General features: G+C 46.5%; 1 protein-coding gene across 13 annotated transcripts in view; it reads left to right on the forward strand.

Moving 5' to 3' along the window:
- Positions 1-25,300, forward strand: part of LOC109887014 (guanine nucleotide exchange factor DBS) — a 68,131-nt gene that overhangs the window by 24,166 nt on the left and 18,665 nt on the right. For 10 of the 13 annotated variants that reach the window (XM_031792722.1, XM_031792712.1, XM_031792711.1 and 7 more), the window contains exons 2-7: positions 7,770-7,853; positions 10,946-11,060; positions 16,929-17,019; positions 24,181-24,300; positions 24,411-24,527; positions 24,906-25,055. In XM_031792722.1, coding sequence (XP_031648582.1) covers positions 7,778-7,853; positions 10,946-11,060; positions 16,929-17,019; positions 24,181-24,300; positions 24,411-24,527; positions 24,906-25,055 — 669 coding nt within the window. In that variant the 5' untranslated portion in view covers positions 7,770-7,777. Of the gene's footprint in view, positions 1-7,769; positions 7,854-10,945; positions 11,061-16,317; positions 16,526-16,928; positions 17,020-24,180; positions 24,301-24,410; positions 24,528-24,905; positions 25,056-25,300 lie in introns of those variants that run through there. The other 3 variants (XM_031792713.1, XM_031792716.1, XM_031792723.1) reach the window with 2 other exon arrangements.

Genomic DNA, 25,300 nt, shown 5'->3' on the forward strand with positions numbered 1-25,300 from the left:
ACACAGCATGGTGCTCCACACAACATGGTGCTCCACCACACACACACACACATACTTCCACATCCCCAATACAATCTGTTGCCTTTCAGTCCACATACCAAGACTACCCTGCCCACCCTGCCCATACACCACATACCACAACAACACATGAAGTTACTGCATGGACCAGCGAACCGAGGGGTTAGCTGTAGGGGTTAAATAAAGGGGAGAGGAAGGGAGGGGTTAGGGTCTAGGGGTTAATGTCAGACTGGATGATTATACTGTATTTTTCAAGGGGCGACATCAAGGACTGTACCACCTGTGATAGTGACTTTGTCCTTCAGACCAGACGTGTAAAGGCAAGGAGGTCTTTCCAGCCTGATAACATGTGTTTTACCGCCAGCTGCTTGTGGGAACATGATGACCGAACAAAGAGAGATTCATGGGACAGGAGAGGGAGTAGCACTCTGTGTAGCACAGAGGCATGGTAACTACCATGTTGGTGCATGTGTGAAACTGGTGGTGAACCTTTGTGTCAGTGGGGTCAGACGATCATGTGAAAGGAATGTCATGACTGGAGTGAAAATGCATTGTAAACTATTCAACAAAAACTGTTGGTCGGATCTTTTTTTGTTGTAGCTTTGATGGCATTCGATAAAACGCATAGAAGGAACGTGGAGAGAGAGGCCTCTGTAGAATCTCCTTTACTGGAAAGAGCTGTGTAGTTGTCTTCCCAGTCCCCACAGCTCAACTAGAGCCATGTCTCCTCATTAACAATGCAGGCATTAGTAATAGAACCCTGGCCTCCTTTCAATCTCCCTCCCCCCTTTTCCCCTTTTCTCTCCCTCCTCCTTTTTCCCCTTTTCTCCCCCTCTTCTCTGTGAGCTGTCATCCATCCAGATCTGAGCTGTAATCTGTGAGGTTATACAATAGTTACCAGACAGGAAGGAATATGACAAGATATAAAACCTTAATAGAAATGTTTTGCATAGATTATAAATGATTTTGTCTGTTTTCATGTCAGCTCTATCCTCACATTGTAACCCTTGACCTTCACTGATTAGTCCCCTGACCTGATTGTGAATGAGGCATTCTTGGCTCCCATCAACCTCAAAACGTGGGGCCTGGCTGGGAGGAAGTTGTGGGTGTTGTGTGGTTTTGTGCTGCTTAAGAGTTCCCTGTCTGGCACAGGCCTGTTTTGGTGGCTTTTCTCCGGGTCACAGTTGGAGCGCTGACAGACCACAGTGACGAGACTGAACACATCTCTACACATCATATACAATGCACTCAGTGAGGAGGGTAGGGCACTTAGTTCTCAATGGAACTGAATGGGTTAGAGACGTTCCTTACCTCTAATACCAGGAAGAAAGAGGGGAAAACACAGAGCGAGAAGTACTACAAGGTCTATTTTTAGAAGACATGCTTGTATAAACTTAAGTTAGATTTATTACAGAATTAGAAATATATACTCACACACACCCTTCGCCCTGTGGCAGCTTCTCTCTAGGTTGTGTGTGTGAGTGTCTGGGTTTGGGCCAGAGTGTTATCCTAACCGTGCTATTAAACTAACTAACTCTGGGTTTATAGGGTAAGAGTCTGAGGGAAGACTGTAGTGGCAGCTTGCTGTAAGACTCTTGTAAGACTGAGCTGTTACCTTACCACCCAGGGCTGTAAGACGGAGCTGTTACCTACCACCCAGGGCTGTAGTAAGACTGAGCTGTTACCTACCACCCAGGGCTGTTAGACTGAGCTGTTACCTACCACCCAGGGCTGTAAGACGGAGCTGTTACCTACCACCCAGGGCTGTAGTAAGACTGAGCTGTTACCTACCACCCAGGGCTGTAGTAAGACTGAGCTGTTACCTACCTCCCAGGGCTGTAGTAAGACTGAGCTGTTATCTACCACCCAGGGCTGTTAGACTGAGCTGTTACCTACCACCCAGGGCTGTAGTAAGACTGAGCTGTTACCTACCACCCAGGGCTGTAAGACTGAGCTGTTATCTACCACCCAGGGCTGTTAGACTGAGCTGTTACCTACCACCCAGGGCTACCTGTCCTGATGCATTACACCAACATCAGACTGAATACTGACAGTGACTGCCAACATGCATGTCTATGGTTCTAGAATAGACTGCATTAGTGTTTCTCAACCTTGATCCCTATGGACCCACTCACTGTGTGCATGCTAGTCTTACCGGCTCCAGCTGGTTGGAGCTAGCTAAGCCTGACAGGTTGACGTCACCTTCCCTGAGACCTGAAGTCAGTCCCTCCTGAAAGGTGACCACAGGGTTTTCTGGTTTATACTGATGATGGTTGATTTGGCAGAGCATGTTATCAAACCTAAACAGGTGCATAAGCATTAGTTAGAAGCAATTTATCATCACTGCAAATTGTTTTTATTAAAATGAGTTAAGAATAGAGAGTAATAAAGTTTTTTTTAAAGCTCACCTTGGCAGTGGCGATTTTAGCATGTAAATCTTGGTAGGGCAAACTCAAGAAAAAACATATGCATGCCAGCAAAGCCACACTACACAATACTAAACAATACATTGATTGCATTATAACGGTGACAAACGGTGCACACAAACTGTTAGGGCCTACATAAAGCTGTCCCAACACCTTAGCACTGCTACACCTGGCTATCAGCAAAGCCTTGTCTGGCAGCAAAACAGTTCATTCAGCCTCATTTACTGCCCTTTAAAAACACAAAGCTGATATGACTGACTAGCTTAAACAAATGTGGTTTCTGTTGACAATTGAGATGTACAAATGGGACGACGAGTGGATAAGAGGCCATTTCTATGAAGACATTAATGACCGAGCGGACAGACATAGTCAATATAACTGTTTGTTCAGCACTTTTGAAAGGTACAGCGACAGAATTCAGAACATGGGCCGTTCTTACAGTATTCTCCCGGTACACCAAGTCAGAACCGTAGGATAAATAAAGGAGACATATAAGCAGACAATAAAAGCTCTTACAATATTCATGATTACATTAATCTAAAACAGGCTATAGGCTACATGTGCACCAAGTCAGAACAGTAGGCGGAATTATGAGGGGAAAAGGAACAAATTATTAGAGTGAGGCACATGGGCTACTAACAGCTTGCGACATAACATACACTTTGCATTACTTTCTTAGGTAACATATATACACTGTAGCTATGTGTACATATGTTACGGCTCTCGTCGGAATGAGGATCGGACCAAAGCGCAGCGTGGTAAGTGTTCATGATTTTTATTTATCAAAACACTCAAACAAAATTACAAAGTGAAAGACGAACAGTTCTGTAAGGCAAATCAACTATACAGAAAACAACTAACTAAGTATGATTCCCAATCAGAGACAACGATAGACAGCTGCCTCTGATTGGGAACCACACTCGGCCAAAAACAAAGAAATAGAAATAAAGAAACTAGAATGCCCACCCTAGTCACACCCTGGCCTAACTAAAATAGAGAATAAAAGCCTCTCTATGGCCAGGACACCCTGGCATATTACATCATTGATGCAGCAGCATAAAAGACATTTTTGGACTCACCTTGTTGTGCTGTGCTCACTTCAACAGGAAGGTGGCGCCGCGGTCCTTCGTGGGCGAATTTTGTCATTAAACTTTGTCCTCAAAGTCTGGCATTCTCTGGATTTATGGTGCTTTCAAGACAACTGGGAACTCAGAAAAAAACAAGGTTTAATCATGACATCAGTGATCTTCAGGTCGGAGCTCAAGAAAGAGGCCCGAGTTCCCGACTTGGAATTCCGAGTTGTATGACCGTATTTTCCCAGTCGGCGCTTGTTCAGAGTTCCCAGTTTCCAGTTACGAGTTTCCAGTTGTTTTGAACGCGGCACAAGTCATGTTGGATTGACAGCATGGCCAATGTATTCAACCATAGTGTTGAATGTTTATCCTTTTAAGCTTGGAAAAGAGACCCTTAAACCCAGACTTGGACCACATGCCCACTCGTCTGAATAGCAGGCTAGTGATTGCTTTGTAACACTTGCAGTTAGCCACTGATTCCTTCCGAACGACTCATTGTTGAATTTGCGATTTCCAACTTGTTGTGTAATTTTCATGCCCGATGAGCACCGATACGTTTTATCTTTAATTTCTCTTCATATGATAAGGATTTGCCAGTAGATTGTCGACTTGATTCTGGTCATCTATGAATGTCTGAACATCTTGGCCATGTTCTCTTATAATCTCCACCCAGCACAGCCAGAAGAGGACTGGCTACCCCTCAGAGCCTAGTTCCTCTCTAGGTATCTTCCTAGGATCCGGCCTTTCTGGGGAGTTTTTCCTAGCCACCGTGCTTCTACATCTGCATTGCTTGCTGTTTGGGGTTTTAGGCTGTACAGCACTTTGTGACATCGGCTGATGTGAAAAGTGCTTTATAAATAAACTTAATTGATTCATGATGATGACTGCTAGCTAAGATTTTGAAAGTATGATGTTGATATGATCAGTCCAATCAAAACTACGGTAGATATAAGGGGATTTGACGTCATTTTATCTGTGGCTTTTGACCTTGAGCCTTCTTGGATGGGCACTTCTAATGTAACTCTATGGCAGCACCCCAGGGGCTTGAATTTTCGAGCTCTACCTGTAGATTTTGTGGTGACGCAGTGTTCCCATGAGTGACAGAACACTGAGCCAATGACGGCGCAACTACCAACAACCAACCACCTACGCTGGCTGCCCCACCACCACAGAAAGCACTGAGCTAGGCTGAAACACATGCATTTTGGAGCTGCCTTACTCAAGAAAGCAAAAAAAGGTTCTCCCGGGTGGCACAGTGGTCTAATGCACTGCATCGCTGTGCCACCAGAGATTCTGGGTTCGAGCCCAGGCTCTGTCACAGCCGGCCGCGACTGGGAGGCCAATGGGGCGGCGCACAAATGGCCCAGCGTCGTCAGGGTTAGGGAGGGTTTGGCCGACAGGGGCATCCTTGTCTCATCGTGCACTAGTGATTTCTGTGGCGGGCCGGGCGCAGTGCACGCTGACCAGGTCGCCAGGTGTACGGCTGGCTTCCGGGTTGGATATGCATTGTGTCAAGAAGCAGTGCAGCTTGGTTGGGTCGTGTTTCGGAGGACGCATTGGCTCTCGACCTTCGCCTCTCCCGAGTCCGTACGGGAGTTTCAGCGATGAGACAAGACTGTAACTACCAATTGGATACCACAAAATTGGGGAGAAAAAAGTGGTAAAATAACAAAAATAAATAATTTTTAAAAATTAAAAAGCAAAATAGAGACAATTTTTAACATTGTAACATTGTTTGCAAACTGATATGCAAACGGTATAAATAACATGCAAAACATCATTTTTTTTTAGCTAAACAGGTGGGGCTCAAAACTGCAACCACCCCTTGAATGACGGGTCGCCACTGCACCGTGGCTATATCTAGACAGATGAAAAGCCTGGTTTAATGACCCACTGACAGAGTAAACACACAGCGCTTTGCAAGCAAGAGAGTTAGTTACTACACAGCGGAGTGTTTCAACACCTGATGGGTGCTTTATAAGCTCTTTATCCTGGAGATGCTACTGTTGTTGAAACAATGGTGTCTCTCTACCGTTTGTGTGAGAGTTGGTGTTCATGCAACCGTCAATGTCTCAACATACCTTGGTGATCCTTTGATGCTCTTTCAGCCTATGTGGGTAGATGTGTGGGTTTGTGGTTCACTCTGCCCTGGTGTGAGAGACATTGGTGGCTTTTACTGGGACAATCAGTGGTATTCGTTTCCCAGGCAGGGCCTAGACACACTAAAAGATGGAGGGAGGGAGGTGGGTAGTGGGAAAGTGTGCATGTTTAATCCCTGGCATAAAGACCCTGAAAATACCAGTGATGTCAGAAGATGTTGGCCAATGTCTTCAGTGACTGTTACAGATCATACTAAAACTGGAGAAACACGTTGAACTATGTGTTTGTTTAGTACTCTGATCCCATCCCTCAGCACACATGATGCCACAGCACCGTACACTACCCACACCCTCACCTCTCACCGTACACTACCCACACCCTCACCTCTCACCGTACACTACCCCCTGCAACCACCCTCACCTCTCACCGTACACTACCCCCTGCAACCACCCTCACCTCTCACCGTACACTACCCCCTGCAACCACCCTCACCTCTCACCGTACACTACCCCCTGCAACCACCCTCAACTCTCACCGTACACTACCCCCTGCAACCACTCTCACCGTACACTACCCCCTGCAACCACCCTCACCTCTCACCGTACACTACCCCCTGCAACCACCCTCACCTCTCACCGTACACTACCCCCTGCCTCCACCCTCACCTCTCACCAGTACACTCCCCTACTGCCAGCGATCACACCGCATCTCACACACACACACACACACACACACACAGCATTGTCAATTCACAGGACCACTACCATACCCTCCAAACAACCCTCCTCTTTCCACTAGCCTTTCACTCTCTCTCTCTCTCTCTTTCACTCACTCACTCACACAGACAGGCACATACAGTATTTACAACAATAGATGACAGAGTATTTACAACAATAGATGACAGATACAGTAACATACAGTATTTACAACAATAGATGACAGATACAGTTACATACAGTATTTACAACAATAGATGACAGATACAGTAACATACAGTATTTACAACAATAGATGACAGATACAGTAACATACAGTATTTACAACAATAGATGACAGATACAGTAACATACAGTATTTACAACAATAGATGACAGATACAGTAACATACAGTATTTACAACAATAGATGACAGATACAGTAACATACAGTATTTACAACAATAGATGACAGTTACAGTAACATACAGTATTTACAACAATAGATGACAGATACAGTAACATACAGTATTTACAACAATAGATGACAGTTACAGTAACATACAGTATTTACAACAATAGCTGACAGATACAGTAACATACAGTATTTACAACAATAGATGACAGATACAGTAACATACAGTATTTACAACAATAGATGACAGATACAGTAACATACAGTATTTACAACAATAGATGACAGATACAGTAACATACAGTATTTACAACAATAGATGACAGATACAGTTACATACAGTATTTACAACAATAGATGACAGATACAGTAACATACAGTATTTACAACAATAGATGACAGATACAGTGTTATTGTAACTGTCATCTATTGTTGTAAATACTGTATGTTACTAACTGTCATCTATTAATGTAAATACTGTATGTTACTGTAACTGTCATCTGTTGTTGTAAATACTGTATGTTACTGTAACTGTCATCTATTAATGTAAATACTGTTACTGTATCTGTCATCTATTGTTGTAAATACTGTATGTTACTGTAACTGTCATCTATTGTTGTAAATACTGTATGTTACTGTAACTGTCATCTATTAATGTAAATACTGTTACTGTATCTGTCATCTATTGTTGTAAATATTGTATGTTACTGTATCTGTCAGCTATTGTTGTAAATACTGTATGTTACTGTAACTGTCATCTATTGTTGTAAATACTGTATGTTACTGTATCTGTCAGCTATTGTTGTAAATACTGTATGTTACTGTAACTGTCATCTATTGTTGTAAATACTGTATGTTACTGTATCTGTCATCTATTGTTGTAAATACTGTATGTTACTGTAACTGTAATCTATTGTTGTAAATATTGTATCTGTCAGCTATTGTTGTAAATACTGTATGTTACTGTATCTGTCAGCTATTGTTGTAAATATTGTATGTTACTGTAACTGTAGTTGATGTTTTTTTGTCTCTTATCTTCCAGATGACATCATGCAGCAGGAGAGTGATCGTCTGTTTGCTGCAGACATTGATCCTGACCTCAGGAAACGGTTTGCTTTCCTTTCAGGTCAGTCTTTTTCTTTTCCCTCCATCGCTCCCTCCTTCATAGTTACCTCTCATAGTGGTTCAATCCCAAACATCCGAGTGAGCCAATCCCAACGCTATGCCAAGGCCCTTGAAGATCTCCCTTCACAGATGGATAAAGCTTAAGCAATATGGCAGAAGCTAATAACAGTGAACCATCCCCAAAGCTGACACAGCCACTGATGGAGCAGCAATCATATCACACTGTATGAGAGAAGTAGCTGAGAGAATTAGCTGAGAGAATTAGCTGAGAGAATTAGCTGAGTGAAGTAGCTGAGTGAAGTAGCTGAGTGAAGTAGCTGAGTGAATTAGCTGAGAGAATTAGCTGAGTGAAGTAGCTGAGTGAAGTAGCTGAGTGAAGTAGCTGAGTGAAGTAGCTGAGTGAAGTAGCTGAGTGAAGTAGCTGAGTGAAGTAGCTGAGTGAATTAGCTGAGAGAATTAGCTGAGAGAATTAGCTGAGAGAATTAGCTGAGAGAATTAGCTGAGAGAATTAGCTGAGAGAAGTAGCTGAGTGAAGTAGCTGAGTGAAGTAGCTGGCCTAAACATCAAAACATAATCCGTCAGCATTTTCCTATTTATAAAAGTACAGGAATAGCACTCTGGCTGCCAGATAGAGTACAGCAGTGTTGTTCAAACTGATTTCTGTTGTATGACTTAACTAAACTAAGACTTTTGCAACGGCCCGACCTTTGGGGGAAAACTGAGGAAAACCGTTCCACACCAGACCCTTATTTCCAAAGAGTTGGGCCAACTCAGTTTGTTCCGTTACTACGGCGATGCCAAACCAGATAGGGCCCTACATCGGGTTACCACGGATAATAACGGCACATAGACGGCCCGTGAATAATTAATCGACACTGCGATCCACTTGGCAACCTGGCCCGGCAACAGTTAGAAGAGCCAAGTGTGTGTGGCACTATGTGCTGCTATGATTGGCTGCTGAGTGTATGACTGAATTTAACACTCCACCCGTTGAGAGCGAGAGTGTGCGTGTGTGTCTCTAACTGAATTTCACGAGGTTCAGTTCCTAACTGAATTTCACGAGGTTCAGTTCCTAACTGAATTTCACGAGGTTCAGTTCCTAACTGAATTTCACGAGGTTCAGTTCCTAACTGAATTTCACGAGGTTCAGTTCCTAACTGAATTTCACGAGGTTCAGTTCCTAACTGAATTTCACGAGGTTCAGTTCCTAACTGTTTTATGGTTGCTGTTACATGTCTTGCCCGGGAACCTGTTCTTAGGTTGCATACAGTCTGTGTAGAGTCTGTTTGTCTTCACATCTCTCTGTCAGTGTGTTTAATAACTCCGTGGTTAACAGGGGTGGTGTGTGTGTGTGTGTGTGTGTGTGTGTTCATGACAGCTGCCCACCCTCTGATGAGGAGTCACATGAGCACACAGCTAAGTTTGATGAAGATGACCCTTGGTCTAGTTGTAATTCATACTTCTACGCTACAGCCTTGGTACGCCACTAGAATGACTCCAAGCCCAGCGGGTGAGAGTGTGACGCAGCGATACTGTTTTAGCTGTGTCATTCAAGACTCCTGCTGTGTTCCTGTTCCTTCCCGGTTCTCTCTGTATGTCCTCTCCCCTGGAGGTTGTCTGTGTCTCCAGGCCTTGTTTTGTGTTGTAATCATTAACCTCTGGTCCACCTCTAGTCGCCTACTCAGGCAGGTGTCTGCCTGACACACATACACACATGGTGCCAGATGGATCAGGGCACAGTGCTCTGGTTCTGCTCTAGTGGTACAGCTGGTACCAGATGGATCAGGGCACAGTGCTCTGGTTCTGCTCAAGTGACACGGTTGGTACCAGATGGATCAGGGCACAGTGCTCTGGTTCTGCTCTAGTGGCATGGCTGCAACCAGATGGATCAGGGCACAGTGCTCTGGTTCTGCTCTAGTGACACGGCTGGTACCAGATGGATCAGGGCACAGTGCTCTGGTTCTGCTCTAGTGACACGGCTGGTACCAGATGGATCAGGGCACAGTGCTCTGGTTCTGCTCTAGTGACACGTCTGGTACCAGATGGATTAGGGCACAGTGCTCTGGTTCTGCTCTAGTGACACGTCTGGTACCAGATGGATCAGGGCACAGTGCTCTGGTTCTGCTCTAGTGGCACGGCTGGTACCAGATGGATCAGGGCACAGTGCTCTGGTTCTGCTCTAGTGGCACGGCTGGTACCAGATGGATCAGGGCACAGTGCTCTGGTTCTGCTCTAGTGGCACGGCTGGTACCAGATGGATCAGGGCACAGTGCTCTGGTTCTGCTCTAGTGACACGTCTGGTACCAGATGGATCAGGGCACAGTGCTCTGGTTCTGCTCTAGTGGCACGGCTGGTGCAGAGATTCACACAGACCGCCTGTCTGTTTGTCTCTACTCACACCTGTTAATTTCTCATTCCCTGTACCCTCCTATAGCACTAAATCAAGTCAAATTTGATTTGTCACAGGCGCCGAATACAACGGGTGTAGGCTTTGCCGTGAAACGCTTTCTCGCGAGTCCTTTCCTGACAACGCAGAGTTAAAAAGGAAGAATAAAAATAGAAAATACTATTTTTGCAGCCTGCAGAGCCGCAGTAACACCAGGCTTTGTGAGAGAAGACAGATCCTATATCTCATCCTCTAATCTCCCCCTCCCCCACTCAGACCGTCACATGATTCCTCTGGGTCAATGGTTCTCAAAACCTCTCATCGGGGACCCCCAGACGTTTCACAAAGGGCTTGATGATTAGCTGACAAGTTGAATCCGGTTTGCTAACTGTGGAATAGTTCAAATACATGGAACAGCTGGGGGTCCCCAAGGAGAGGCTGGAACCGCTGCTCTGTGTGTTCATTCCACTGGGGTGGGTTAGCTTTATCTATCAGAAGAGTAATGGACATTATGAATATGGTGTACATGAACGTTTTAAAACCCATTAAATAAAAGGATTCCAAAGCTTGTCACTATGTCTATTCTGTGCGGGTCTGAAAGGGGGATATGGGGGGTTGTACGTGCTTTCTAGTTGAGGGCAAAAATATTTCCTTGTTGAACAAATTTAATCAATGAATCAATCAAACGTCCCCAATTTCTTTCCCAGGGGGCCGAGCTGAGAACGGCAGTCCCATCATCGTGTTCCCAGAATTCCCTGCTTTTGGCGAGCTCCAGGAGGAAGAGTTCCACAACGTGCTGACCTACCTGACCAGTGTGCCCAGGTGACACACACACACACACACAATGCATTGCACACTCTGATGCTTGAACTTGTCATTACTTTGTATAGTTGAGGAAGTGGTGTGGTAACAATGCCTACCAGCAGATGTCAGTGTAGAACTATTTTCACAGTTCCTTTGTTTGAACAGAACAATGAATCTCCCTACAACAAAGTGAACTTGTCTTATGCAGGACTGTATCTTAACCATTATAGTTGGCATCTATATTACACCTCAACGTTGCTGCAACTGGTACATGTGGTGTATGTCATGGTACATGAGGTGTATGTCCCGGTACATGAGGCATATGTCCCGGTACATGAGGTGTATGTCCTGGTACATTAGGTGTATGTCCTGGTACATGAGGTGTATGCCCTGATACACAATGTGTATATCCTGGTACATGAGGTGTATATCCTGGCACATTATGTGGATGTCCTGGTACATGAGGTGTATGTCCTGGTACATGGGGTGTATGTCCTAGTACATGAGGTGTATGTCCTGGTACATGAGGTGTATGTCCTGGTACATGTGGTGTATGTCCTGGCACATGTGGTGTATGTCCAGGTACACGAGGCGTATGTCATGGTACACGAGGCGTATGTACCGGTACACGAGGCGTATGTCCCGGTACACGAGGCGTATGTCCCGGTACACGAGGCGTATGTCCCGGTACACGAGGCGTATGTCCCGGTACACGAGGCGTATGTCCCGGTACACGAGGCGTATGTCCCGGTACACGAGGCGTATGTCCCGGTACACGAGGCGTATGTCCCGGTACACGAGGCGTATGTCCCGGCACACGAGGCGTATGTCCCGGCACACGAGGCGTATGTCCCGGCACACGAGGCGTATGTCCCGGCACACGAGGCGTATGTCCCGGCACACGAGGCGTATGTCCCGGCACACGAGGCATATGTCCCGGTACACGAGGCGTATGTCCCGGTAGACGTGGAGTATGTCCTGGACGTTATGCTAGTCCTGTTTCTATACAGGAACTGCCTTTCTGTCCAGATATCCCACAATATTCTCGATCTCAATAGGAATTCCTGCTATTATCAAATGTTGAATAACAAAAAGAAAAGTAATAAAATGGACCATATCCTCCCCTCCCCATTAGCTAATGGTGAAACCTTTAACCCCTGACTCCTATGGGAGTTGGCCGGAGGGGGGGGGCTTGGAGAGACGGAGCATGACTGGTGTGGAGGACACGAGGTGGCGGTGTTAATGAAAGAGACTCCCTGTGTATCTAACGGGGTCTGTTAGTTAAAAGACTCCAGGGCTCAGCTACTATATGGAAGCAGTTTGTCATAGAAAGGAGTTCTGTAAAGATGTAATTCCGGACAAATTTGAATTGACAAAACAAGAAAGAAAACATATATTTCTAAGTAATATAGTATCATATACTATACATTCGTTACAGCCCGGGGGAACCCATCTGTATCAAATGCATGAATGAGGTTCTACCTGAGATGTATATATTCAGTTGTGGTGTGTGACTGGGTGATGATATGTGTGATCATGAGCTCACATGTTACTAAGACCAGGGGGTGTTCATAAAGCAGACAACTCTCCTGTGGATACTGCCGCCCTCCAGCCCCATGTACCTCTGATGTGAGAGAGAGATGGATTCTCCAATTACCTTGAAGGAACTACAGGACAAAATAAAAACTCTCCAACCCTCAATGAAATGATCAATTATACAGACAACAAATACCAATTAGCTATACTAAAACCCTTTTAACATCATCCTCAGCTCTGGCATCTTCCCCAATATTTGGAACCAAGGACTGATCTCCCCAATCCACAAAAGTGGAGACAAATTTGACCCCAATAACTCCCGTGGGATATGCGTCAACAGCAACCTTGGGAATATCCTCTGCATTATCATTAACAGCGGACTTGTACATTTCCTCAGTGAAAACAATGTACTGAGCAAATGTCAAATTGGATTTTTACCAAATTATCATACGACAGACCACGTATTCACCCTGCACACCCTAATTGACAAACAAACAAACCATGAGAAAGGCAAAGTGTTCTCATGCTTTGTTGATTTCAAAAAAGCCTTCAACTCACTTTGGCATGAGGGTCTGCTATACAAATTGATGGAAAGTGGTGTTTGGGAAAAAACATACAACATTGTAAATCCATGTACACAAACAACAAGTGTGCGGTTGGAATAGGCAAAAAACACACACATTTCTTCCCACAGGGCCGTGGGGTGAGACAGGGATGCAGCTTAAGCCCCACCCTCTTCAACATAGATATCAACGAATTGGCGAGGGCACTAGAATAGTCTGCAGCACCCGGCCTCACCCTACTAGAATATGAAGTCAAATGTCTTCTGTTTGCTGATGATTTGGTGCTTCTGTCCCCAACCAAGGAGGGCCTACAGCAGCACCTAGATCTTCTGCACAGATTCAGCCAGACCTGGGCCCTGACAGTAAATCTCAGTAAAACCAAAATAATGGTGTTCCAAAAAAGGTCCAGTTGCCAGGACCACAAGTACAAAATTCCATCTAGACACCGTTGCCCTAGAGCACACAAAAAACTATACAAACCTTGGCCTAAACATCAGCGCCACAGGTAACTTCCGCAAAGCTGTGAACGATCTGAGAGACAAGGCAAGAAGGGCATTCTATGCCATCAAAAGGAACATAAAATTCGACATACCAATTAGGATCTGTCTAAAAAATACTTGAATCAGTTAGAACAAATTGCCCTTTATGGTTGTGAGGTATGGGATCCGCTCACCAACCAAGAATTCACATAAATGGGACAAACACCAAATTGAGACTCTGCATGCAGAATTCTGCAAAAATATCCTCTGTGTACAACTGTCACGTCCTGACTTTAGTTCCTTTTGTATGTTTCTATTTTATTTTAGGTTGGTCAGGGCGTGAGTTGTGGTGGGCATTCAATGTTTTTGTTCTATGTTTGGTATTTCTATGTGTTTGGCCTGGTATGGTTCCCAATCAGAGGCAGCTGTCAATCGTTGTCTCTGATTGAGAACCATACTTAGGTAGCCTGTTTTCCCACTCTTGTTTGTGGGTGGTTGTTTTCTGTTTAGTGTATGTCACCTTGCAGAACTGTTTCGTTTCTTCCATTCACTTCGTTATTTTGTTTTGTGTGTTCAGTTAATAAATGAACATGGACACTTACCACGCTGCACATTGGTCCGATATTTCATACTTGTCGTTAGACGATGAAGAGATCCATTACAACAACACCAAATAATGCATGCAGAGCAGAATTAGGCCGATACCCGCTAATTATCAAAATCCAGAAAAGAGCCGTTAAATTCAACAACCACCTAAAAGGAAGTGATTCCCAAACCTTCCATAACAAAGCCATCACCTACAGAGAGAGGAACCTGGAGAAGAGTCGCCTAATCAAGCTGGTCCTGGGGCTTTGTTCACAAACACAAACACACCCCACAGAGCCCCAGGACAGCAACACAATTAGACCCAACCAAATCATGAGAAAACTGAAAGATAATTACTTGGCACATTGGAAAGAATTAACAAAAAAACTGAGCAAACTAGAATGCTATTTGGCCCTACACAGAGAGTACACAGCAGCAGAATACCTGACCACTGTGACTGACCCAAACGTAAGGAAAGCTTTGACTATGAACAGACTCAGTGAGTATAGCCTTGCTATTGAGAAAGGCCGCCGTAGGTAGACCTGGCTCTCAAGAGAAGACAGGCTATGTGCACACTGCCCACAAAATGAGGTGGAAACTGAGCTGCACTTCGTAACCTCCTGCCCAATGTATGACCATATTAGAGAGACATATTTCCCTCAGATTACACAGATCCACAAAGAATTTGAAAACAAACCCGATTTTGATAAACTCCCATGTCTATTGGGTGAAATACCACAGACCACAGTGTGACATCACAGCAGCAAGATTTGTGAGCTGTTGCCACAAGAAAAGGTCAACCAGTGAAGAACAAACACCATTGTAAATACTTTCTCTTTTGTATTTGAACTATTTGCACATCGTTACAACACTGTATATAGACATAATATGACATTTGTAATGTCTTTATTATTTTGGAACTTCTGTGAGTGTAATGTTTACTGTTCATTTTTATTGTTTATTTCACTTTTGTATATTATCTACCTCACTTTCTTTGGCAATGTTAACATATGTTTCCCATGCCAATAAAGCCCCTTGAATTGAATTGAGAGGAGAGAGGGGGGTGCTTTCTTTCTCTATTGTGCTCTCTAGCTAGCTTCCCTCGCTTTCCTTCTCTTTCTATGTGCCCCTCCCTTTCTCTCTCACTCTTGCTTTCACTCTCTCTCTCTCTCTAGCGCACTCGCCAGACCAAAAGCGTGAGTGACTGTAAGGGGGTAGAAAGAGGGAGCTGGAAGAGGAGATATAAAAGAGAAAGAGGGGGTATTGTGGGGGTGTCCTGGGTGTTTAATTACTATGAGTTTATATCTGAATCAGAGTGTTGTATTTAACACGGTGTCCTATAGAGAAACATCCATCATGCTGCCAGTTCAGCCCTATGGACGGTCCTGATTAGTACCACTGGATAAAATCATATCACAGTCTGTTTTTCAAGATGCATGCTCTCTCCTCTCTCTCACTTTCTCCTCTCCTTTTTCTCTTTGTCCTCTCTCTCTCTTTGTTCATCTCTCTACCTTTATTTCTATAAATCTCTCTCTCCTTATCAAATCAAATCAAATGTATTTATATAGCCCTTCGTACATCAGCTGATATCTCAAAGTGCTGTACAGAAACCCAGCCTAAAACCCCAAACAGCAAGCAATGCAGGTGTAGAAGCAGGTGTAGAAACATTATCTCTATGGCTTCCTCCTTGTCCTTTACCTCTGCTCTCCTCACTGCCAACACACATGCTGCTGAGCAGAGAGGGGGAGAGAGGGATAGAGCCAATGAGACGAGGGGGAGGGGCGGGGAAGCTCTATAGCTAAAGCGAAAAGAAAGGTTTGTGTGTGCGCGCACCACTGTCATGGCGACAATTGAATTAATGACAATTTTGCAGTTCCCTCACCTACCAGATAAAGGGGGGTGGATCCCATCTCATTATCCATCAGATGTCCCGCCCCCCTCTGCTTATGAGCCATTCAAACACACTCCCGCCACCGCTGTCCCTCACCCATATGCTGCTCTGTGATAGGCTACGGGGGAGCAGCAGGAGATGCAGGGCTGAGTTGATTGGCTGGTGTAGAGAAGAGGGTAGGCAGAGGAGCGTTGTTCTCGGGGGGGGGTGGCTTGGTGGTTGGCTCCCGTTCTATCAGAGCTGTAAACAGAACACTGGTGCTTAACAAACAGGATCTGCAGAGAGGGAAAACCGGAATAACAGAGAAAAGGAATGGGAGAAGGAGATGACATTCTATTGAGGAGGTTTTGGGATTAACATTTGGGAATAACAGACACATCCTGTCGTGTGACATCAATGGGATTAACCTGAGGAAGAGGCAACATTTTGGTAGTGTGTTTTCTACCGTGTGTGTGTGTGCGCGCACAGCAGGGTGATGGATGGATGATGGATTTTCTCCTGGCTGTGTTGATGTATATGGACCACCTCAGCTTTCACATTTCTGTGTGTGTGGTTGTCACTCTTGTTAAGAGCATCTGCTAATTGACTGAGATGTAAACGTGTGCTGCCAGCGACACTCTCCTGGTATTTTTGTACACAATCTACACACACACACACACACAGGGATTGAGCGGGCCGTTCTAATGCCACTGCCTGTGGATAGCCTGTGATCTTGGCGCAGTCAAGGGTCCTGTCATTAGGAGGATACACACATACACACACATCCATGTAACCGTGGTAACATACACACACATCCATGTTGCTGTGGTGACCGTGTCTCGCTCTCCTGCAGTGTGACAGCGTCTGGAGTGGGCTTCATCCTGGTAATCGACCGCCGCCAGGACAGATGGACCGCCGTCAAGGGGACCCTGCTACGCATTGCAGTGAGTAACCCACCGTGTGTGTGTTTGTGTGTATGCACGCCTCGTTAACAAATCAAATCAAATCAAATCAAATGTATTTGTCACATACACATGGTTAGCAGATGTTAATGCGAGTGTAGCGAAATGCTTGTGCTTCTAGTTCCGACAATGCAGTAATAACGAACAAGTAATCTAACTAACAATTCCCAAAAAACCTACTGTCTTATACACAGTGTAAGGGGATAAAGAATATGTACATAAGGATATATGAATGAGTGATGGTACAGAGCAGCATAGGCAAGATACAGTAGATGATATCGAGTACAGTATATACATATGAGATGAGTATGTAAACCAAGTGGCATAGTTAAAGTGGCTAGTGATACATGTATTACATAAGGATGCAGTCGATGATATAGAGTACAGTATCTACGTATGCATATGAGATGAATAATGTAGGGTAAGTAACATTATATAAGGTAGCATTGTTTAAAGTGGCTAGTGATATATTTACATAATTTCCCATCAATTCCCATGATTAAAGTGGCTGGAGTAGAGTCAGTGGCATTGACAGTGTGTTGGCAGTAGCCACTCAATGTTAGTGGTGGCTGTTTAACAGTCTGATGGCCTTGAGATAGAAGCTGTTTTTCAGTCTCTCGGTCCCAGCTTTGATGCACCTGTACTGACCTCGCCTTCTGGATGACAGCGGGGTGAACAGGCAGTGGCTCGGGTGGTTGATGTCCTTGATGATCTTTATGGCCTTCCTGTAGCATCGGGTGGTGTAGGTGTCCTGGAGGGCAGGTAGTTTGCCCCCGGTGATGCGTTGTGCAGACCTCACTACCCTCTGGAGAGCCTTACGGTTGAGGGCGGTGCAGTTGCCATACCAGGCAGTGATACAGCCCGCCAGGATGCTCTCGATTGTGCATCTGTAGAAGTTTGTGACATTTTGCATGCTGAGGATGTGTGTGTAATCTAATTAGGACATACACTTTAACAGGTGTTCGAGATGTGCTGAGTGACAGGAAACCTTTGTATATCAGAGTAGTGGCACAGTGCAGCCTTCTCCATGAGGTGTCTTGCTGTCTGGTGAAACTAACTACTAGCCTAGTTCTGCAGGAGGGGACTGTAGCATCTCCTCCTTTCAGATTATACAACATCACACTCACTTCAACCTGCAGGAGGGGACTGTAGCATCTCCTCCTTTCAGATTATACAACATCACACTCACTTCAACCTGCAGGAGGGGACTGTGTCTGTCCTGTCTGTCTGTCCGTCCGTCCGTCCGTCCTCTCTCACTGCATGTGGTACAGGCTGTGACAGCTCAACAGCTGTGGCTGTAGCTGGAGGGGATAGAGTGATTGGCTAGGGAGGGGGATAGACGGATTTGACTAGGGAGGGGGTAGGCAGATTTGACTAGGGAGGGGGTAGGCTGATTTGACTAGGGAGGGGATAGGCTGATTTGACTAGGGAGGGGATAGGCTGATTTGACTAGGGGAGGGGATAGGCTGATTTGACTAGGGGAGGGGATAGGCTGATTTGACTAGGGGAGGGGATAGGCTGATTTGACTAGGGAGGAGATAGGCTGATTTGACTAGGGAGGGGGTAGGCTGATTTGACTAGGGAGGGGGTAGGCTGATTTGACTAGGGAGGGGATAGGCTGATTTGACTAGGGGAGGGGATAGGCTGATTTGACTAGGGGAGGGGGTAGGCTGATTTGACTAGGGAGGGGATAGGCTGATTTGACTAGGGAGGAGATAGGCTGATTTGACTAGGGAGGGGGTAGGCTGATTTGACTAGGGAGGGGGTAGGCTGATTTGACTAGGGAGGGGGTAGGCTGATTTGACTAGGGAGGGGGATAGGCTGATTTGACTAGGGAGGGGATAGGCTGATTTGACTAGGGAGGGGTAGGCTGATTTGACTAGGGAGGGGATAGGCTGATTTGACTAGGGAGGGGATAGGCTGATTTGACTAGGGAGGGGATAGGCTGATTTGACTAGGGAGGGGATAGGCTGATTTGACTAGGGAGGGGATAGGCTGATTTGACTAGGGAGGGGATAGGCTGATTTGACTAGGGAGGGGATAGGCTGATTTGACTAGGGAGGGGATAGGCTGATTTGACTAGGGAGGGGATAGGCTGATTTGACTAGGGAGGGGATAGGCTGATTTGACTAGGGAGGGGATAGGCTGATTTGACTAGGGAGGGGATAGGCTGATTTGACTAGGGAGGGGATAGGCTGATTTGACTAGGGAGGGGATAGGCTGATTTGACTAGGGAGGGGATAGGCTGATTTGACTAGGGAGGGGATAGGCTGATTTGACTAGGGAGGGGATAGGCTGATTTGACTAGGGAGGGGATAGGCTGATTTGACTAGGGAGGGGATAGGCTGATTTGACTAGGGAGGGGATAGGCTGATTTGACTAGGGAGGGGATAGGCTGATTTGACTAGGGAGGGGATAGGCTGATTTGACTAGGGAGGGGATAGGCTGATTTGACTAGGGAGGGGATAGGCTGATTTGACTAGGGAGGGGATAGGCTGATTTGACTAGGGAGGGGATAGGCTGATTTGACTAGGGAGGGGATAGGCTGATTTGACTAGGGAGGGGATAGGCTGATTTGACTAGGGAGGGGATAGGCTGATTTGACTAGGGAGGGGATAGGCTGATTTGACTAGGGAGGGGATAGGCTGATTTGACTAGGGAGGGGATAGGCTGATTTGACTAGGGAGGGGATAGGCTGATTTGACTAGGGAGGGGATAGGCTGATTTGACTAGGGAGGGGATAGGCTGATTTGACTAGGGAGGGGATAGGCTGATTTGACTAGGGAGGGGATAGGCTGATTTGACTAGGGAGGGGATAGGCTGATTTGACTAGGGAGGGGATAGGCTGATTTGACTAGGGAGGGGATAGGCTGATTTGACTAGGGAGGGGATAGGCTGATTTGACTAGGGAGGGGATAGGCTGATTTGACTAGGGAGAGGATAGGCTGATTTGACTAGGGAGGGGATAGGCTGATTTGACTAGGGAGGGGATAGGCTGATTTGACTAGGGAGGGGATAGGCTGATTTGACTAGGGAGGGGATAGGCTGATTTGACTAGGGAGGGGATAGGCTGATTTGACTAGGGAGGGGATAGGCTGATTTGACTAGGGAGAGGATAGGCTGATTTGACTAGGGAGGGGGTAGGCTGATTTGACTAGGGAGGGGTAGGCTGATTTGACTAGGGAGGGGATAGGCTGATTTGACTAGGGAGGGGATAGGCTGATTTGACTAGGGAGGGGATAGGGTGATGAACATGAAACACCCACAATGAGTTCCAGGAATCACCATCATAATAACTTGATACAGGCTTCACATCTGTGATCTTCATAATGTTGGTAATAAATGCAGAGTTATGAAACAGATAAACAAAACAGAAATATAACTTTTCTATAAATATAACATGGACAAATGTTAACCTTTTAGCTCACCCATCTCCCATCAGCAAACCATAATGTCTCCATCATTCTCCTTATATGGGCCTGTCAGCCCCCCAATAATAATGGACTGTTCCAGCCATAACGGCACGTTCCAGCCCATTGGATATGTCCATGTGACAAGGGAGGGGAGGAGGCTGGTGTTGAGCTGTTAACATTGCTGAGGTAGGACAGTCATCCTCTGTAAGTCTCTGTTAAGTGTGGGTGTGTTCATTGATTTCCCTACAGTGATAGTAGTGTGTAAACAGGCTGGGGAAACCTGCTGATTAGTAGAGTACAGTATCACTGTGGTGACTCCAAGGGCAAAGGCACACACACATACATTCTCACCCACTCACACCCTCAAGCATGCAGTGTCTGTGATTGTGATTGTGATTACCAGTATGATTTGTGACTGTGTCCCTGTGGGCCTGCAGTGTGAGGAGCAGAGGGTTGGTGTCATTACTCACCCCTAGGCACTGCACTGCATGGTACTGAAGCAGGGGGTAGAGGGGCTGGGCTATGGAGAGGGAGGCAGGGGGGAGGGGGGGGGGGGGTAGAGGGGCTGGGCTATAGAGAGGAGGGAGGCAGGGGGGGTAGAGGGGCTGGGCTATGGAGAGGAGGAGGAGGAGGGAGGCAGGGGGGGGGTAGAGGGGCTGGGCTATGGAGAGGAGGGAGGCGGGGGGGGTAGAGGGGCTGGGCTATGGAGTGGAGGAGGGAGGCGGGGGGGGGGGGTAGAGGGGCTGGGCTATAGAGAGGAGGGAGGCAGGGGGGGTAGAGGGGCTGGGCTATGGAGAGGAGGAGGAGGAGGGAGGCAGGGGGGGGTAGAGGGGCTGGGCTATGGAGAGGAGGAGGAGGGAGGCAGGGGGGGGTAGAGGGGCTGGACAATGGAGAGGAGGAGGAGGAGGAGGGAGGCAGGGGGGGGGGGTAGAGGGGCTGGGCTATGGAGAGGAGGAGGAGGGAGGCAGGGGGGGTAGAGGGGCTGGGCTATGGAGAGGAGGAGGAGGGAGGCAGGGGGGGTAGAGGGGCTGGGCAATGGAGAGGAGGAGGAGGAGGGAGGCAGGGGGGGTAAAGGGGCTGGGCTATGGAGAGGAGGAGGGAGGCGGGGGGGTAGAGGGGCTGGGCTATGGAGAGGCGGGGGGGTAGAGGGGCTGAGCTTTGGAGAGGAGTAGGGAGGCGGGGGGGGTAGAGGGGCTGGGCTATGGAGAGGCGGGAGGCGGGAGGGTAGAGGGGCTGCGCTATGGGGAGGAGTAGGGAGGAGGGAGGGGTAGAGGGGCTGGGCTATGGAGAGGCGGGAGGCGGGGGGGTAGAGGGGCTGGGTTATGGAGAGGAGGAGGAGGAGGAGGAGGGAGACAGGGGGAAGTAGAGGGGCTGGGTTATGGAGAGGAGGAGGAGGGAGGCAGGGGGGAAGTAGAGGGGCTGGGTTATGGAGAGGAGGAGGAGGGAGGCAGGGGGAAGTAGAGGGGCTGGGTTATGGAGAGGAGGAGGAGGGAGGCAGGGGGAAGTAGAGGGGCTGGGTTATGGAGAGGAGGAGGAGGGAGGCGGGGGGGTAGAGGGGCTGGGTTATGGAGAGGAGGGAGGCAGGGGGGAAGTAGAGGGGCTGGGTTATGGAGAGGAGGAGGAGGGAGGCAGGGGGGAAGTAGAGAAGTAGAGGGGCTGGGTTATGGAGAGGAGGAAGAGGGAGGCAGGGGGAAGTAGAGGGGCTGGGTTATGGAGAGGAGGAGGGAGGCAGGGGGGAAGTAGAGGGGCTGTGATTTTAGTGTCAGTAAACTCCAAGCTCTCCAAAAATATTGATGGGTTACTGTGATAGGAAAGGGTCATATCATATGCAAGTAGGGTTCAAATCTACTTAGAGGAGGAGCCTAATAACAGTCAAGCTCCAATCACAGCAGGCTTGCTCCAGTCCCATACAGCCATCATCCCAAACAGATCAAGTCATTTGTTTGAGTGTCATGTGCAGGACAGACAGTGTGACCGTGCGCTGGATCATTGATTAGGAGATAAATAATGAGAGTGAGGTAATGAAGATTAACACGTTTTATCTCTCAGGATCTCTTCATTGATTTTGCGGTGGTAGTTCAGTAATACACTCAGATTTGAGTGTCCTTGCCTGACACCTGAAGACACGTGTTAGCTCCCTGAGCAAATGCCTAGGTCTGTAGCTCAGTGGGCTAAAGCAGTCTTGAGCTCCAGGTTCGAAACCTGGTCATTGACAAAAAAAAAATCAGTGAGAAAGAGCAGTCCTTTATTTACTAGATGCAATTCATTAATAAAAAATAGACTGGCTGTGTGACAGACGTGGAAAACGTCGCTGTGTGGAACCTCATCTCTTACTCCCAAGGAGTGCAGTTTCCATGGCAACGTGGTCTTGCAGGGTTGGTAAGCATCTGGGTGTGGATGTAGTGGGCTAGTCTCTGGGAAGCAGCCGTTTGGCAATATGAGATGACATCATACTGCTGAAATAGAGCCTTATGCTGCTAATTGGGATTTGCAGAGGTTTTACTGTGGTTACAAACCTCCACGCATTTATTTGAACAGTTAAGCTAAAACGTTTAATTTGTCTCTATACTCCAGCATTTTGGATTTGAGATCAAATGTTTAATATGAGGCGACAGTACAGAATGTCACCTTTTATTTAAGGGTATTTTCATACATACAGGGCCTCCAGAAAGTATTCATACCCCTGGACTTATTCCACATTTTGTTGTTACAGCCTAAATTCAAAACGGATTAAATCATGTTTTTTTCTCACCCACCTACACGCAACACCCCAAAATGACAAAGTGAAAATGTGTTTTTAGAAGATTTTGCAAATTTCTTGAAAATGAAATACAGAAGTATCTAATTTACAGAAATATTCACACCCCTGAGTGAATACTTTGTAGAATAACTTTTTGACGGCGATTACATCTTGTATTTGGATTTGGGGTGAGAAAAGTTCAGGCTGTAACACAACAAAATGTGGAATAAGTCCAGGGGTATGAATACTTTCTGAAGGCCCTGTGTCTGTTTTACTGTTTAGAAATTAAAGTCCCCCAATTTGAAGGTGTCATAAGTATTTGGTTTTAGTTAAAAATGTAGTATTTGGTCCCTCAGTTACAGAGTTTAACGGCTGTGATAGGAGGAAACTGAGGATGGATCAACAACATTGTACTTACTCCACAATACTAACATAAATGACAGAGTGAAAAGACGGAAGCCTGTACAGAATATAAATATTCCAAAACATGCATCCTGTTTGCATTAAGGTACTAAAGTAAAACTGCTAAAAATGTGGCAAAGAAATTAACGTTATGTCCTGAATACAAAGTGTTATGTTTGGGGAAAATCCAACACAACACTGACTACCACGGTTCATATTTTCAACCATGGTGGTGGCTGCATCATGTTATTGGCAAGGACTAGAAAGTTTTGTAGGATAAAAATAAACTGAATAGAGCTAAGCACACGCAAAATCCTAGAGGAAAACCGGATTCAGTCTGCGTTCCATCAGACACTTGAGAGAAAAATTCACCTTACAGCAGGACAATAACCTAAAACACAAGGCCACTGGATTCGCTTACGAAGATGAATCACTACCCTGATTTACCACTCTTTCCAGTAAGGCATGTGTGTGTATGTTCATTTAATTTGCATCAATGAATTCCATTCAAGTCCATAAGACCTCTGAAGGTTTATCCCCCAACAACAACAACAACAACACAAAGTAATGAATGTGTGTGTTCCACAGGGCTCATTCCCAGTACATTTACAGCTGGTTCTGGTCTTGCGGCCCTCCACCTTATTCCAGCGGACGCTCTCCGACATCTTCTTCAAGTTCAACAGGGATGAGTTCAAGATGAAGGTGCCGGTATGTTTTTTTTATATGCATGTGCACGTCTGATGTGAGGACGTTAGTGGACCTTTGTATGCGTCTCATATGTAGGTTCATGTGTGTTGACTCTCCTCCCTGTGTCTCAGGTGGTGATGCTGAGCTCTGTGACTGAGCTCCATGCCTACATCGACCGGACTCAGCTGCCCCAGGAGCTGGGAGGAACCCAGGATTACTGCCATGATACCTGGATCTCACACCGCACCGTGAGTACCCTACTACCATACCCTTCTCACCAGACCCCTGACAGACTACATAGGGCCCAATCCCAACATGATACCTGGATCTCACACCGCACCGTGAGTACCCTACTACCATACCCTTCTCACCAGACCCCTGACAGACTACATAGGGCCCAATCCCAACATGATACCTGGATCTCACACCGCACCGTGAGTACGCTACTACCATACCCTTCTCACCAGACCCCTGACAGACTACATAGGGCCCAATCCTAACTTGATATCTGCTCACTGAACTGAACTCATTCTAAACTGTCCCATTAGTCCACCCCATCTCAATAGGATGTGTGTGTGTTTATAACCAGTAATGACACAATTGGGTTGTGTTTGTCCGGTCCTCAGGCTATCGAGGCCTTTGCTCTGATGGTGAAGACCACGGCTCAGACCCTGCAGTCGTTTGGGACGGAGCTGGCCGAGACCGAGCTACCCAACGACGCCCAGGCCACGTCCAACCTGCTGGCCACACACACCGAGAAGAAGGGACAGATGAAGGTAAGGGCACGGAGAGACCAAGTCATTAATATACAGACTATTATCAAAAACTCCATGTTTTAAGTGATAGTGTTGAGGTTGTTTCATTTGAAGTTCAAGGCGCGATTAAACATTCAGTTCCTGATTTGTTCCTGATGTTTGTGTTTCTCAGGGGAAAGATATACTGAAGAACAGACTTTGGCCGTAGCTGAGACTGTATACTCTGTACTGTCCAAGGGTAGATCCCTCTAACTGATGTGTCCATG

This window comes from Oncorhynchus kisutch, linkage group LG16 (genome assembly GCF_002021735.2).
Source record: "Oncorhynchus kisutch isolate 150728-3 linkage group LG16, Okis_V2, whole genome shotgun sequence".
Taxonomy (NCBI): Eukaryota; Metazoa; Chordata; class Actinopteri; order Salmoniformes; family Salmonidae; genus Oncorhynchus; species Oncorhynchus kisutch.